General features: G+C 37.0%; 1 protein-coding gene across 1 annotated transcript in view; it reads left to right on the forward strand.

Moving 5' to 3' along the window:
* Positions 1-1526: 1526 nt before the first annotated feature.
* Positions 1527-15979, forward strand: part of LOC105381862 (bicaudal D-related protein homolog) — an 84658-nt gene continuing 70205 nt past the window's right edge. The window contains exon 1 of the mRNA XM_038118882.2: positions 1527-2231. Coding sequence (XP_037974810.2) covers positions 1815-2231 — 417 coding nt within the window. The 5' untranslated portion in view covers positions 1527-1814. The remainder of the gene's footprint in view (positions 2232-15979) is intronic.

The following is a 15979-nucleotide window of genomic DNA, read 5'->3' on the forward strand; positions in this document are numbered from 1 at the left end:
AATTTTTATACCTAATTGGCCTCTAAGATCTCATTCACACACTCATTAATTTATTCGCAGGCACACTTTATCTACAACCGTTATAAAAACCTACAGTTTGATACCGATATGAATTAATTACTCAAACTAATAATGCAATGAGTGAAGTTGTGATCAATCATAATCACACTGATATCACAGGTGTGTCCTTTTTGTCACTTCGTGCCTTTATTAATTTTCGGTTTTGCTGCATTTTCGCAATGATTGCAACAGCAAGGTAAATACTTACCTACCTACCAATACTAACATTAATTATATTAATGAATACCTTAGGTAATATGAGTAGCTACAGCAGAGTGTATAGGAAATGTGTTTAATTGTAATGTGTGTTGATAATGTTGCTGTTTATGTGTTGAATAAATGTTTTCTATTCTATTCTATTCTATTCTATTCTAAATGGGTCTTAAAATCTGCAAGCTAAAGTAGGCCGGCCATTATGGCGGGATCGGGATGAGGAATGATGAGGACTGAGTGTTGAGGCGCTCCCTGGGAGAGGGCTATGGCCATATACTTACAGAGTATTTAGCTGTCATCAATTTTGGGATAAAACTATAATTTATGAGTTTAAATAAGTAATAAATAGTTTTCATATGCGATTATTCTATCAAAGATCAAGGATCCAGAACAACATAAAAAAAAAAAACTTGTCACTGATCCATTTATTTGCAGAAAAATATGGCGTGCTTCAGACAGTTTTATGTCCGAAATATGCAAATGTAATAGCGTATTTTTATATTTAGCGGCTAAAAAAACCTCGAAGCCTCTACAGCTTAGCTGGTAGTTAAATCTGTGACGTCATTTCTTCTTCCTGGAGTTTGTTAACAATAAAATAACGGCGGACTGTTTCTTAATCCGACCACTCTCTTTGCGACCACCTTGACGATACTAAATTGTAACTATCTCTTTCACTCTGACTAGTTCAGTGCAATGCTGTCTCTTTTCTTCGCACGTGCATTTATAGATTAACGAGAGAATGTTGAAACAGATGTGAAACTTGGTATCGATATCACACCCTAAATGGAAGAACAGTTCCATCATCATCATCAGAGAATAATCGTTCACTGCTGTGCCTTTCTGAAGGAGCGCCACACATCGACATTTTGTCCTCACCAGCCACTGCCAGCCACCGTACCGCCACCGACACATTTTAGCAATTAACAATCCATAAGCACCGTCGGTCGCTGTCAAATATCTGTCAGATACATACAAGTTACGTAATATTTGACAAGTAACGCGGATTAAGGATTTTTTATTGCTAAAATTCGGTGGCAACTTCAGATTGTTTCTCATGAAGAGCAGTAAATTTGGATTGGCTGATATCATGAAAGTATCAAAATAACAACCGGTATCTATCTAAACGTAGCTTCTATTTGACGAGATTTTAGTAAATTTCATGAAATAAACAAATATCTGCTCATACGTCATCAGTGCCCGAGTCCGCGTCTACCTGCGCGCGTTATCTGTGGCAATACGCGTCGCGCTACCTACCTGCCTGCACCCGGCTCTGTTGTTGTCGGGCCGTCGTCGAGGCAACCACATCGCGCGCGACCGTATTAGTGAAGTTCTGTGATTCCGTGCACCAATGAATGTGATACAGTGATAGTGAACAACATTGCGATGGCACTGAACAAGGATTTTGACGTGCAAAACATTATCAAGAGCGTCAAGCTACCAAAAACCTCCAAGTTTCAGCTGGCCATCGAGCGCATATTCAAAAGGAGCCAGTACACCAAAATAGTGCAGAGTTGAACTGTAGCATAGACTAGTTAGATTAAATGGCCGGTGAAGTTAATACAAATAGTAGAAGTAGACACAACAAACCGGATTTCAAGCCAGAGCCACCAGATAGCAAAACCCCTCAATTCATAACAGACGAAGCAGAATTTATAGGCCGTGGAGACATTACACCTAAACTCATAAAGCGCAGAAGCAGGAGTAGAAGCGGGTCGAGGATAACTCCTGGCGCGCTCAGCGTGTCGGATGAGCATTTCTACGAGGATTTAGAAGAATACGTGAAGGAGATGGCAGGAGACGGGAAGATGGCAGGAGAGGTGGACGTGTGGAGTCAGCTCCAGCAGAAGGAGTCTGACCTGCTGCTGGCCGCAGAGCTGGGGAAGGCGCTGCTGGACAAGAACGAGGAGCTGAAGAAGGAGCAGGAGCGCCTCACGGAGGAATACTCCAAAAAAGTTGAGGTGAGCTAGTACCTACATTGTACCTATACCATCGCTCTTACGGTGAAGGAAAACATCGTGTGGAAACCTGCATATCTAGATTTAGCACATCTAGATATGTGAACCCACCAACCCGCAGTGGACCAGCGTGTCGGGAAATGGTCCAAGCTTAGCATAGGAAGGCTAGTACATTGTAACTGAGGTGCTTTCCGCTACGGCGCCCCCAAATTTCACTTTTTTGTTCGTATCGTGCGCTCGAGGCCGAGTTTATTAGGGTTGCTAGATTACAGCGGTTTAGGTTGCTAAACAATGGATGTGGGACTTGAAGAGATCGGTTCTTAGACCTTTTTGGGTTCTAAAAAGAGATTATCTAAAGCGACACACCTTTTAGGTACGCGTTTGCAGTTTAGTAAGTACAAACAGAGTTTTGAAGACTTTTAGAGTTTTGAAGATTTGTATTGCCAAAAACCTCTTAAGATAGATGAATGACTGTTGTAAGTAGGTACCTAGGTAGTTGCTACATTTGTAACATACTACATACACTACAATTTACAAACATCTGTAATAATTCATAACTAGCCAATGTTTTCCCAAAACCAGTTTGCACTCAAGAATCTCAAGATATTTTCAGATAACATTCTTAAAGGTGTGCTGGTACATCACCTAGATAATTGACTGATAGCTACGAGATAATGATAACCGAAATCTAAATCTAGATTAAGTAGTATACTGTAACTGTAACAGAACAGACCTAATCCAGCATTGAACAACCCTGAATGATGAAAACATTCTTACCTTACTTTATACTATGCTGAAGTCTGAATGCAGTAAAATACGCATTGTGTCTATAGTCGGTCTACTTAATTAATGCAACGTAACAATATCGTTCCATTATTTTATAATTAGAGATACTTAATTGGGATTTAATTATGTGTGTGTGTTCTTGTATTGGGAAATGAATGATGATGTAATTAATTAAAACTGAATGATTCACTAATGTAAACACAATCAACAGTCATTAAACGACAGTTTATCTTTCGATCTAAATCGCACGTCATTCTTGATAAGGTTGTCTATCAATGTTTTCACGGTTTTTTTCTTATCTAGAAATACGTTTTGATAAGAAAATCTACTCAAGAGTAAAGTGGTTTTGTTTTGTTTTTTTCAATATATTTTATACTTTATATCTTACCAGGTGGTACTTCCATTATACTACTACCTTATCCTTTCCATTTCTAATCACATTAAGTACTTACCTCTCTAAATATCTCTCTTCAACTAGAAAACGAAAAACTCATAATTATATTTAATCTTTAGTTCACGCATTCATTGCCAATTTCATTTTTACCAAGTGTAGGCCGCTATTCACTGCCGTGTTTCCAAACAACAATTGACTGAGTGTGTGTGAGCTGCCATTATTGTGTTGAACAATGGACCGTGTGTGCAGATATCACGATCCACGACTGCACGCCGCACGATTTAATTCTGGCGTTCTGTCGAATCTTGATGAATGTATTGACCTACAAGGCGGCGCAGCGTCATTCACATTGTCTATCCGAAATCTATAGACGAATTGGATGTAAGCGCCTGGTGTCAGCCCCAGACTCTTCGGAGGAGTAGCGGGAATGAAGAAGTAGAAAGAAGAAGCACCAGGAAATTTCATATTAGTAAGACTGATATTTCGGTTTTATATTCAGATAGGCAAATATGTTTCCTCTATCAATAAATCTATGTCATCTATAAAATAATGCAAACTTTGGGGACTTCTTGGATGATTCTATCCTTCTTAAAACCAAGACCATGGTTTTTAAACAAAGACTTAAGTAATTTGCCTCGGCTTTAGACTAGTATTTATGAAACCCCTGGACTATAACCGATCCTAAACCGGGCAAGAATGTATAATTTCAGCAAGTCTGCACGATGTAGGAACATTAATTCCTGCTCAGTGACAAATCGGCAAATCATACCTTCAGCCTTCTGCTAACTAAATAGCCAGTGACAAGATGACGAAAGAATACCCCCCATGGAATACCAATGCACTTCAACATTAGAACCGCTCGAGTGGAATACTGATTAGCTACGATATGTAGCTCGGTTTAATTCACGAGCAATGTAAAAGTTCCACTTACAACACCAAATGATCCCAATTTTTTAATAATTTATTTAAAAATCCTTATTTCTAAAGAATTTATTGGCCCCTTTCGAACCCACGGCCTCAGGAATGAGAGCCGAGACCTTATTATATTAGACACTACGTTACCACGACTCTTACTCACATGTAGGTATTCATATTTTATTTGTATGCAGATGATGACGTTCTTGGCAGTTCTTGCCTAAAAACCACACGACTCGCTCAAAAATCAATTTAACACAATATCGTGCTAACTCGGACTGACTATAATGTATGCAAATTGCAAATATAAGCGAAAGTAGGTTTCTTCTTCGAATAACAATATCATGCGCAAAATACTATGCCGTCACTCGCCAAAAATTTTGTCGAATTCTTGCTTTTTACGTTTATTTATTAAATAAAGTTTCGTTTATCATTTCGGTTATCATCATCAATACAGAGTTGTTTGGTACCCTCTGAATATAATTTCGTTGGTTCGAAGGAATTTTAAAAGCTTCCCTATACTTATTAAAGGAATTAATCTAGCACCTAATCAGAGTACTTTTATAAAAATGAGAACAAATACCATCCATTTCGAAATGTGCGACTGAAAAAATTGGGATGTAGGTTTACGAAACGTTTCCGAAAACATCTCCAACGAAGCCAATTTATGACAATTTATAATGTAGTTTGTATTTGCATTAATGTAATGTCCTTTCCGGACACCCAACCTTATAACTTATTTTTTACTTAAACCTTATAAAGTTATATCTAATATCGTTTATCATCGTTTTTAGTTAGTACAGATATTAGTTACATTGGGGGTTAAAAAGTGAAACGCCTGCACACTGCATAATGGCGACAGGTACAGTTAGCTCACTGAAGATGACATCATCACATCACCTGCTTGCAGCTTCTGGTTACTACCACACAGACTGTGGCACAGGTGGCTCAGTGATATTTTAATAGAATAATTATATGCTTACAGAAGATTTACAGATTTTAGTTTATAGTAGTAGCTGGTTATGATGAGTAGGTAATAAATTTCAACCTTATAAGTAATTTTTTAAAATTCTGTTTAATTAGTTTAAGTATAGAACATAATGAAATGGGTCTGCTACACCTTAATAACCTCACCTAACTAACGCTAAAAATCCCCGATATTCAACACTAAGGGCGCCTTCAAATTAGTCGCTAAGTGTCGCGCGGCTGCAGCGCTGCTGCATCGCTGCAGCCGCGCTGCTGTCTAAATTCCATATAAATTATTAACGCGCGACTGCAGCGCTGCTGCGGCGCTGCAGTCGCGCATCTTTTAAATTACACAATTTATATGGATTTTGACAGCAGCGCGGCTGCAGCGCTGCAGCCGCGCGACACTTAGCGACTAATTTGAAGGCGCCCTAAAAGTCGAATAACTGGATGACAATGTTGGTTGGGTGGGATGATTGTGGTAAAACCGTGGCCCATCTGCTAGATATTCTGTGTCGAGCTGTACCGTTACTCGGATGAGTCACTCGTGTGAGTCTGCGAACAAAAGGTAAAACCTTTTGTGAATTATTTCGTCCGCCATTTTAGGTTTTTCACGGCTTTTTCACATTTGGTGTGAGAATTTCAGGGTTAGTATGACGGAGTTAGGATACAAAAGCTCATGATAATAAAGATAGTGTTCTATGAAAATTGTTTACGAACCTTAATGATATAAATAAAGCACTGAATATTTTTCAAGTTTTATAGTTATTAGATGCTGTTGCTGTGAGTTTAAATGGTAAATGCTTTTAGCATAAAGTCCACCCTTTGTACTTTTATTTTTAATATTTGTACAATAAAGAGTTAAATAAAATAAATAAATAAACAAATTTTCACAATCAATGAGTAAAAAAAAATGTCTTAAGTTACAAATTTTAATAAAACAATTGCTTAACGTTTGTAATTCTCGGCCTCAATAACAATTATCATCAGCCAAAGTTACTAAACGTCTCGTTATGACAGCGAATTGGGTTAATTCATACAAATTACATTAATTATTGTTAAAACTAACGGTTTTTGTGATGAATTTCCCTTCCATGCCGGCTGAGTGTTGAGAAGTATTTTGGCATAATTTTACATTAATTATGTGATTTTATTTGCATAAATTATAATTTTTCTTCTTCTAAAAAGACATCAATGGTTGACATTGCGTGAAAATAACGAATTAGTGGTATTTTTACGCACGATAGCCCTAACGATTATGTTATTTGGTCATGGAAATTGTGAATAATCGATGAAAGATGACAATAGAATTGCAGCAAAGTGGTACTTTTTTAAGTACATGCATTATCTAAATATTTGTAGGACGTTCGTGGTTGCACGCCACAGCTTCTACGGGAATCTTTAACGATTCCCTAATTGTCTTTGTCCAGTGATATATCATAATAGTACCTACTAAGAGTAGGTGTAATTATTATGTTAGGTACTTATGAGAACATATACCCTGATTGGCTGTATGAAATTTCCATATAATACCCAACCAAATCCTGATAAAATTTAATTAAATAAGTATGTTAAAACCAACATGTGCAAATTATGAATTTGAGTTTGAAATAAACTCGATCGGCAATCGAACCCTGGACTCTGCTGCTACTTACCATTACCAGTGTATTGAATCTTTCTTACCTTAATATCTTCCGTGTACCAACAAGTAGCCAAGTAGCGCTTGACCTTAAAATCTCGAGTGCACAATAAGACCGGTTTTTGACCATCGTTTGCAGCTTCCTACCAATACTACCATCCTTTTCTTTCATCAACCAAATGAAAAAGAAAGATGATTTGGAACTTTAATTTATTTTTTCCTATTAGATTACCATGTTGTGGCTGTCCTTATTGAAGTAAAAGTGAAAGAGAGAGATGCAAGATTGGTTCAGACATGGTTGATTGAAAAGGTGTGAGATGAATTGGTGTAATTGATGATCTCATTAAGGTTATGAAGGCTTTTGGTAACTAGGTCGATACCAATGACCAGTGGCTGGTGAAAAATGTAAAGTACTTACGTTTCATGGGCACTATCGCGAAGTCAAAACGAAATAACAGTTGTTGTTGCTGTCCTCCTATCGTACCCCATATGTGCAGAGGGTCTCCACTAACAGACCCTTTTTACTTTCGCCTATCTCCGGCTTCTGGCCCCAAAAAGTTTAATACCTGAATAGGCATTAAAAGTGCTTTTGTCACAGGTACAAATAATTCGGTTCATTTTCAGTAGTCTTTGTCTAGTCTAGTCTACTACGTAAGTTCTTATTCAGGAACCATCTAGACTATTCTAGGCCTAGAATTAGACAACCTTCATAAAGGTCGGAACGCATAAAATATTGATTATTAAGAATCGATAAAACTACGAGGCGTGGTACAGTTTGGAGACTCACTAACCGTAAAGTAGTTGGACCGTGTTGTTTGCGACGTAAGAGTTATATTTTACAAACTTTTTAGTTATACTTACATATTTTATTTAGTAAGTGTACCACACACACACAGCCTTAGAGTGAGGGGGTCACTCTCTAAATCTACGAATCATCCTAATGTATACCCTTAAATCGTGCAACATTCGGCCTCCACTTAAATAAAGTTAAGAAGGCTAACTAGAGGTTAATTTATAATATAAAGAAGATACTTAAGCAGCAAATTGCAGTGAATCATAGACTCAAATTGTCGAATAAGTTTGAACTTGAAATTTTAATGGCATAAAAGGCAAGCATTTTAGATTGATTATGCGCTTATCACGATTTTATCATGCTCAAAAAGATATGACTATTTGTAGTAATCGTAATGATTTAAAATTATGAACGCATTTATCTGTCCATTTATGATCTAACCTTTTGTGTCAATAATAATACATATCGCAGCATACATCCTAACTTAATATTATAAATGCGAAAGTAACTGTGTCTGTCTGTCTGTTACTCTTTCACGCCAAAACTACTGAACGGATTTGAATGAAATTTGGTATACATAAGGGCTAGACCCTGGGAAAGAACATAGGCTACTTTTTATCCCGGAATTCCCACGGGAAAACTTTTTAAAGCGAAGCGAAGCGCGCGGGAACAGCTAGTATCTAATAAAACCAGTCCGCGTTGATCTATGGGTAAACCCTACCCCGACATAAGGGCTCACTCATTTCCTCCTCATCATCATCATAGTGATCCAATGATACTGATGGGCGAGTGCGTTGGCGAGGCTGGGTTTGGCGATACATACGCCAAACCCAGTTAGGTCAGCCAGTTTATTCTATCGAACTATTTTTAGATTATTATTTGTTTTAATAAGTAAGTATAGATAAACAACACATTCTCTGGCATGCAGATAAAGTACAGTACACCACCCTTCTTTTACAAATGATTTTAAAAACACAACGAAAACTTTGTACCACGGCGCATGACGTGCCGGCACAGAGGCACGCACGAGCCGAAACCTACTCTTGCTTGACGATTCACCACGTCTCAGACCTGGGGGTCATTCTATATGACGAAAAACTATGTTTCGAAGCGCTGTTGCGCGAGCCTATATCTCGTTGCATCAAACGTGCCTATTACATTACTTTATACTGACGGAAAACAAACGAATGGGAGCTTTCGCCCCTTCGTTTGTTTACCGTCACTATAAAGTAGCCCTCCTGCCACGCAACCCGCAAGTCTAATCCAACGAGACAGAGTCGCGGTTAGCGCAGCAGTGCTCGTAAAGAGTGACCCTCCGGAATTTTCCAGCATGAATTTTCATAGTGAACGAGACGTGAAATTACTCGATGAATTTTGTAGGGAAATTTTAGCTACCGACCGCCAGGGGCGCTGTTCATATTTCCATACAAAATTACTCGATGAATTCTACTTCACGTTCACGATGAAAATTCGTGCTAAGGGGTCTGGTTTCACCGCGTTTCCTAGTTGCGCTCCACGCGTTAAATCGACGCTCATTAGCCGAATGTAATCGGGCGTGTTCTGTTTGTCCGATTAATGGCCGCCTTTGGATGTAAGTTACTCATCGTTGGTAGGTGTAGGTACTTACCTCTGTAATCATTGAGTTGAAGTGGCCTGGTTTGAGGGGCTGGTCAATCTATGGGCATATGAGGAATGAGTGTTTTGACACGTGAAAGATCCATAATACCATGATTACACCTACCGAGGTGTAATCAGAGTATAACTTAGCCTGATGAAATAGTGTTTAGAAAAAAAAACATTATATTATTCACTATCCAAATGTCTCCTATCACAGGATTCGACTCTATTTTCGAATCTACTCAAACCTGAGAGTCAAACATATGGAAAAACAAATGTCAATTTTGACAGTGACAGTCTGACAGTTGACGACACTGTTCATTTCCATATATTTGTGTAGTTTCGAAAACAGTATCGAATCCTGTGATCGCTGCACATGTATAATTTACTTCGTCAAAAATAACTGAAAGCAATCCTTAAACGTCAAATGATGCGCATCGCTGCAACCACATTGCAGTTATTAAATTAAAAGGAACATGTTTTTTGTAGCTGTTTTTATTAATTAATGTATTCTACACCTTCGCAGATAATATCTTTTGTTTGTAATTGGCAAGTTATTGGCACAAAAAAGTGCGGTTCAAAAATATCAGCATAGTTATACATTCCGAAACTTTTTAATTATTACTACTAAGTATATTGTTATGGAATAATGTCCGAAATAAAAATGATTCTATTTTAATCTATTAAGTACACTCACGGGCAATGAAAAGGTTCCACTCAGAAAAGCACCAAATTACTCCTAAACTGAAAAGGCTAGCTTAATGATGCCTTCTGCAATTTTGAAGTAGGTACATTTAACAGAGCATCAGGACATTACTTATTAACTAAAAAAGGTAAAATTTTGTTCAAATTTTAAATGAAATGTATGAAAAAATTACGTTCGTTTCGTGTCGGCATTTTGTGAGTGGAACTTTTTCATTGCCCGTGAGTGTAGTAGGAGTAGGTACATACAGTCAAAGAAACATTACACCTAAGCTAGAGTATTGTCAAGATTTGCAAATAAATCTTACCTCATTATAATAAGTGGTATGAGTATTATGAAGACAAAATACACTTGTACCTACTCTATTATATCGAATTCATTCTGTTACGGTCAACTCGCCATTCGATATCGTAAGATCGATAATTCCCTTGTACCGATAACGTTTATCTTGCAACGATAAACTGCGCCTATCTAAAAGGGGTGAATATTTCAGACTAAATGGTAATGTAGGTACAAAACAAACAACAATAGAGCTGTAATGTGAAGTTGACCAAAGACCATTAAATAATAAAATAAATATGTGGGCACATCTCACACACGGCCTTCCGACCCCAAGCTAGGCAGAGCCTGTGTTATGGGTATCGGACAGCTGATATATCTACACAAATACATAGATAGATACATATTAAATATTTAAATATGTATCAACACCCAAGACCTGAGTACAAATATCTGCCCCAGCCGGGAATCGAAGCCGGGACCTTCAGCATAGCAGTCAGGGCCACTAACCACTACGCCATTCGACCGTCATTGTAAAGTGAGATTTACGGAAGATGACCAATAATAACTAAATAAATAATTGCACAAACTTATATGAGTAATCTTTTATAGTTACGTTTCGCTACAGTTGTCTTGAAAAGGAGAGAAATAATCATTTCTACACCTATGACTCACTTGAATGTCGACAGAACTAACTTTCTCACAAAAGTATTCGATTTCAAAACTATCGGATCAGAAAACAATTATAATAAACTACAATTTCACGATCTTTTGTCTTCGTTTCAAAGTAAAATTACTTTTGAAGCGTTGACTGGTAAATTTCATTTTGACTGTTCTATTTTTATAAAGGGCAAACTGCAATTGGTACCTTAGAATAGTAGTTTGCTGATAGAAAGTGCTATCTTAATAACTTTTTTACAAATCTGTAGGCATGATTGAAAAATATCCATTATCTGATCGATTAATACCTTAATAATTATATTTTTGGAACAATGTAATTAGACAATTAAACGTATTTAATCCCGCATTTAACAAGAATTATTCAGCTTACGTGGGGTGGTACTTTATACCATTATAAAAGGTTGGTCTATTTTCATTAAGTATATTGTACGTTCTCTTCCGCGAAAGTTCAGTTTTTACTGTTTAACATCAGCCAGGAGGATGACATGGTATTCCTATGAGTTCATGAAATCAAGACCTTGATAATATCGACGTGGAACAGCCAGTAACGACACAGGGTAGGCGAGGCTACGCTAAGGTCAAGAGACAAGGGTGAGGTCATTACTTTGTATGAGTAATGTGAAACAATAAGCATACACAGGGCAGTTATAGGTTTGACCTGTGTATTCTGTGGTGTCTGTGTAGATTTAGAACCTGACGCTAATAACTTCTATACCAACATTCGGGCTAATTTTCCTTTTCACAATATCTGGATAGTAGCTACCTGTTGGATAAAATACATGCTGTCACTCTCTGTGATTATATTTTAGACAGTGGCAGCATGTGTTTTGTCTCACAGGTAGCCCAGACATTGTGAAACAGGCCCTTAGCGTTTTGTTACCGACACGCTAAGAACCATTGGTTCATAAATCTATAAGTATATGCCAGCTCATTTTAGTTAATATAACCTTTTTTACTTGGTTTTAAGTTCAGGGTCGGTACTGTGATGTGGCCTTACCTTTATGGTCTAATAATGAAGGTAAGGCATTGTTTTATCATCGCTCTTGGACATTGTTGCAATTATGAATGTTTCTTTGCTCTAATTTTGCAACAAATTATGTTGTTTATACTTAACGAGATAGTGACAAGACGTTGCTATGTTTACATTGTTGTCATAGAATTATCTAGTACCTATACCTATCCTATAGGTATATATACATGTACCTAATAGCAAAATGAAGAAGGACATAAAAATCAATCAACATAATCTAAGTACCTGCTTATTTTAATATTTTTTTAAATTATTTTATGTCTAATACAGCAGTACAAGAGGTAAAAGGTTTTTTGCTGTGGACAGCCCAAAACTCAGTCTGTCCATATGCCTAAACCGCACCAAACATCCGTATACATACCAACATACATATATACAACATCACACATACATGCTAACACTGGCTAGGTAGGTAGTTTGTAATACCGATAGAAGCCATTTCCGCAATATCCAATTTACTTGTTTTGTCATACAATACCTGAGCCTGTGTTTCCCTTTCATAGAATCAAACCGTGAAATGAAATGTACTAGACTATTGGGTATTGCATAAAATACATAGCGGAACTTTTATGTTCAACGAATTATATTACATACATTACATACCTACCTATTTGATTATTTCAGTGATTTGGCAAATTATATTGTAACTTAATCTAGCCAAAGATATAAAAAAGATGAGGATGAGATCACTATGTGTAAACTGGTATTGATGAATCGTGTCTAGTTTAGTTTTGATCCTAAAAAACAGGTCAAGTCCGAGTCGGACTCACACTTTTATCTTTCTCTATACTAAAATCGTGTGGTTCAGTTCAGATTTTATCATTAAATTCTTTATTGCACAGAGTTAATTGGTACTTAGATTTCGTTGTTTTGAACATAGAACAACGCGGACTCGGGTTTAGTTTTGAATGTAAATACCCTATTGCGTTATATACCACAGTCCGCGTGGTTCTATGGAAATACCCTGTATGAAAATTTATTAACAGAGCGTCAGTAGTCAGTACATACATATTTTGGGTCATAAACATTGGACGTTTAGATATTTTTACAGCTACAAGACCAAGAGACCGTAGACCTGTAGGGCATCCACCTTTGATATAAATAACGAATAAATAAAGTACCTACATAATTATATTATAAATGTATAAATAAATAAATAAATATTATAAATGTTATAAATTTCAACTCGACAAAGTGGATCTTTGCAAAGCTTAAACACTTCCTTAAAGCTTTCCCATTAAAAGTTCAAGGCTTGCGTTCTCGTATCTGTTTATTTATGAAGCACTTGAGTGTCGCAAGTTGTGAATGACTGATCCATGACAAGTTTGTCGAACTTGTCAGATGATTCATAGTCATATATCATATATGAATATAGTAATGTGTGGTATGTAATGGAAGGTACTTATATGTAGGTGTATTTGAGTATTTTGATAAACTTAGCTTCTCTGCTCAGCTCTCTACCAAAGGTTTATTGGAAGAAAATGCTATTAGCTTTAAGCTGTTATTACAGCACAATAGTATACCCTGGTATCATATGTTTTTTTTTTAAATGTATTATATATACGTATTATTATAACACCTCACCTCTTACCTCCTAATGTCGCAACCACAATACTGCATTAAGCAGCGGTCACATTAGGTAACGTGTAGAACAACATATTAATTTTATTGCCGTGTGAATCTGTGTGTCAGTGTAGAATGACCTTTATGTAAGCATGGCCGTTGATACCGGAAGTTAAATTTTTCATAGAATTTTAAACTGTGCGAACTCAGTTCCAAAACCTAATTAGTACCTACCTAAATCAAAACCACCTTTTCTATTATATTCGGCGGTGTTAGTGCCTGCACCTGTTGCCGCTACACGGGTTGGTTATCGACGTATATATTATATAGATATATATACGACACTATATAGCGATTTGGCATAAATACGGCGCAATGATTGCCAGAGCGCGTTCCGAGATTTTCGATAAGACACGTTTATCGACGTCGTTAACGAACCTGTGTAGCAGCTTGCTGGCTGTCTCAAATATATTAGTGCATATCTTTTAAAAGTCTAAACTAAAACCTAATCTAGATCATCATTATCCCACGGTGATCCTTTATCTACTTGTGCACTGATTTTTTTTACACTTTTTTTTGTTCAAAACTCCGGACATTGACATCTTTGTGCGTGTCCACCCGACCATGTTACAGTGCATAGCTCCGATTGTTAACTCATTTCGGACTTTAATATTAAAGTGGTAAAGCAAGTTATTGGTTACTTCCACATTTTGATGACACGACGAACCACTCATGAGCACTCAACAATACGTGGATTATTACGTATATGTTATGAAAATTCTCGTTCTTATTAGCAAATTGTGAATGTTTGCGAAAACCGTCTTTTGTTAGCGAGCTGGTTGACGTTAGTGGACCAACAGAGGTCAAACTGAAAAACTTTTGTTCCATCTATTTTGGGAATTCGCGAAAAAAATGAGACATCTAAAATAAAAGTCACGTGACCATCGAAATTTATAATTTGGTCATATAAACCCCTCAGTCACCCCCTTTTAGTTGGTCTACTATTTACGCGATACCCTGTGTTAACGGGCGATACGTCATTTGAAAAGGCCCAGAGGGTACGGTTTGATAGTTTGTCGAAAACTATAAAAGTTTACGTTTTCTCGCATACTAAGTGGTGCCTCTAATGGAAATGCCTATCATGAAACTTTTGACAGATAATGTATGCAGATGACAGGAGAAAAAGTAAACTTTTTTCGTTTTCATAAATAGCAAAACCCCTAGAGGGTCAGTTCATAAGCTATAAAAAGTGGTAAGTAAAGTTATGGTTGGTCGAGGTAGAGGAACAGTCAGCAAAAGCGTAGCTAACTCACGTCAGTGTCAGCTCAATGACATTGGCTAACTTCTTGTCTGCCATTTCAGCATCGCAGCTTGCGACATATTGATTAAACTGTCCAGTCATTCGATGTGCTCGTATTTATTGTAATTTTTTATATTATATGGTGGTATTTGGGTGAGTAAGAGAAAGATCACAGACAAAGTATCGAGAGCTCCTGGCTCATGTACAGTCAGCTGCATAAGTAGCTGTAAACTTTTGTACCTTGTCAAACTCACTAAATGCCTAAATAGGCATTTAGTGGCAAATAAAAATTGACGTTCATCAGAAAATTTTATATTTTTACGATGATTAAATTTTTTGACTTTGACTTTATTGGAACCAGCAGTGGGGACGTGATGTGTTGTGATGATGAAAATGATGATCGTGTACTGCTGTACGGTCAGCTGCATAAGCAGCTATACACTTTTTTTCCTTGTCAAACTAGCTACATAACAAACTGTCAATGTTTTAATATTAAAACATTTTAACACACGTTTTAATTTTAACACACGTTTTAATATTAAAACATTGACAGTTTGTTATGTAGCTAGTTTGACAAGGAAAAAAAGTGTATAGCTGCTTATGCAGCTGACCGTACAGCAGTACACGATCATCATTTTCATCATCACAACACATCACGTCCCCACTGCTGGTTCCAATAAAGTCAAAGTCAAAAAATTTAATCATCGTAAAAATATAAAATTTTCTGATGAACGTCAATTTTTACAAACTACTCTCCGTTCGGATAAGGGGGGCTATTTCTGTCTAAGGAGAAGAACAAAGGCAAGAAACTCCAGAGCCATCTTTTCAAAAAAAGAGGAATAAAGGAAGGGTTTTAGGCCTAGTCCTCCACGCTGCCCTAGTGCGGGTTGGTGGTGAATCATGAAAGAAAATCAGCTATTAGTTAGTACATTCAGTTGTTTGTGTATCGCCTGAAGTGTTTGCTTACCTAAGTGAGTTGAATTACCAATTCACTAAAATATTTCGTATCAAAACTTACTTTGTACATAATTTGCCATACAAAAGAATTCAACGCGCTTCCTCAAAAATACTTGAGGTCCGATTTT

The sequence above is a fragment of the Plutella xylostella genome, chromosome 16 (assembly GCF_932276165.1).
Source record: "Plutella xylostella chromosome 16, ilPluXylo3.1, whole genome shotgun sequence".
Taxonomy (NCBI): domain Eukaryota; kingdom Metazoa; phylum Arthropoda; class Insecta; order Lepidoptera; family Plutellidae; genus Plutella; species Plutella xylostella.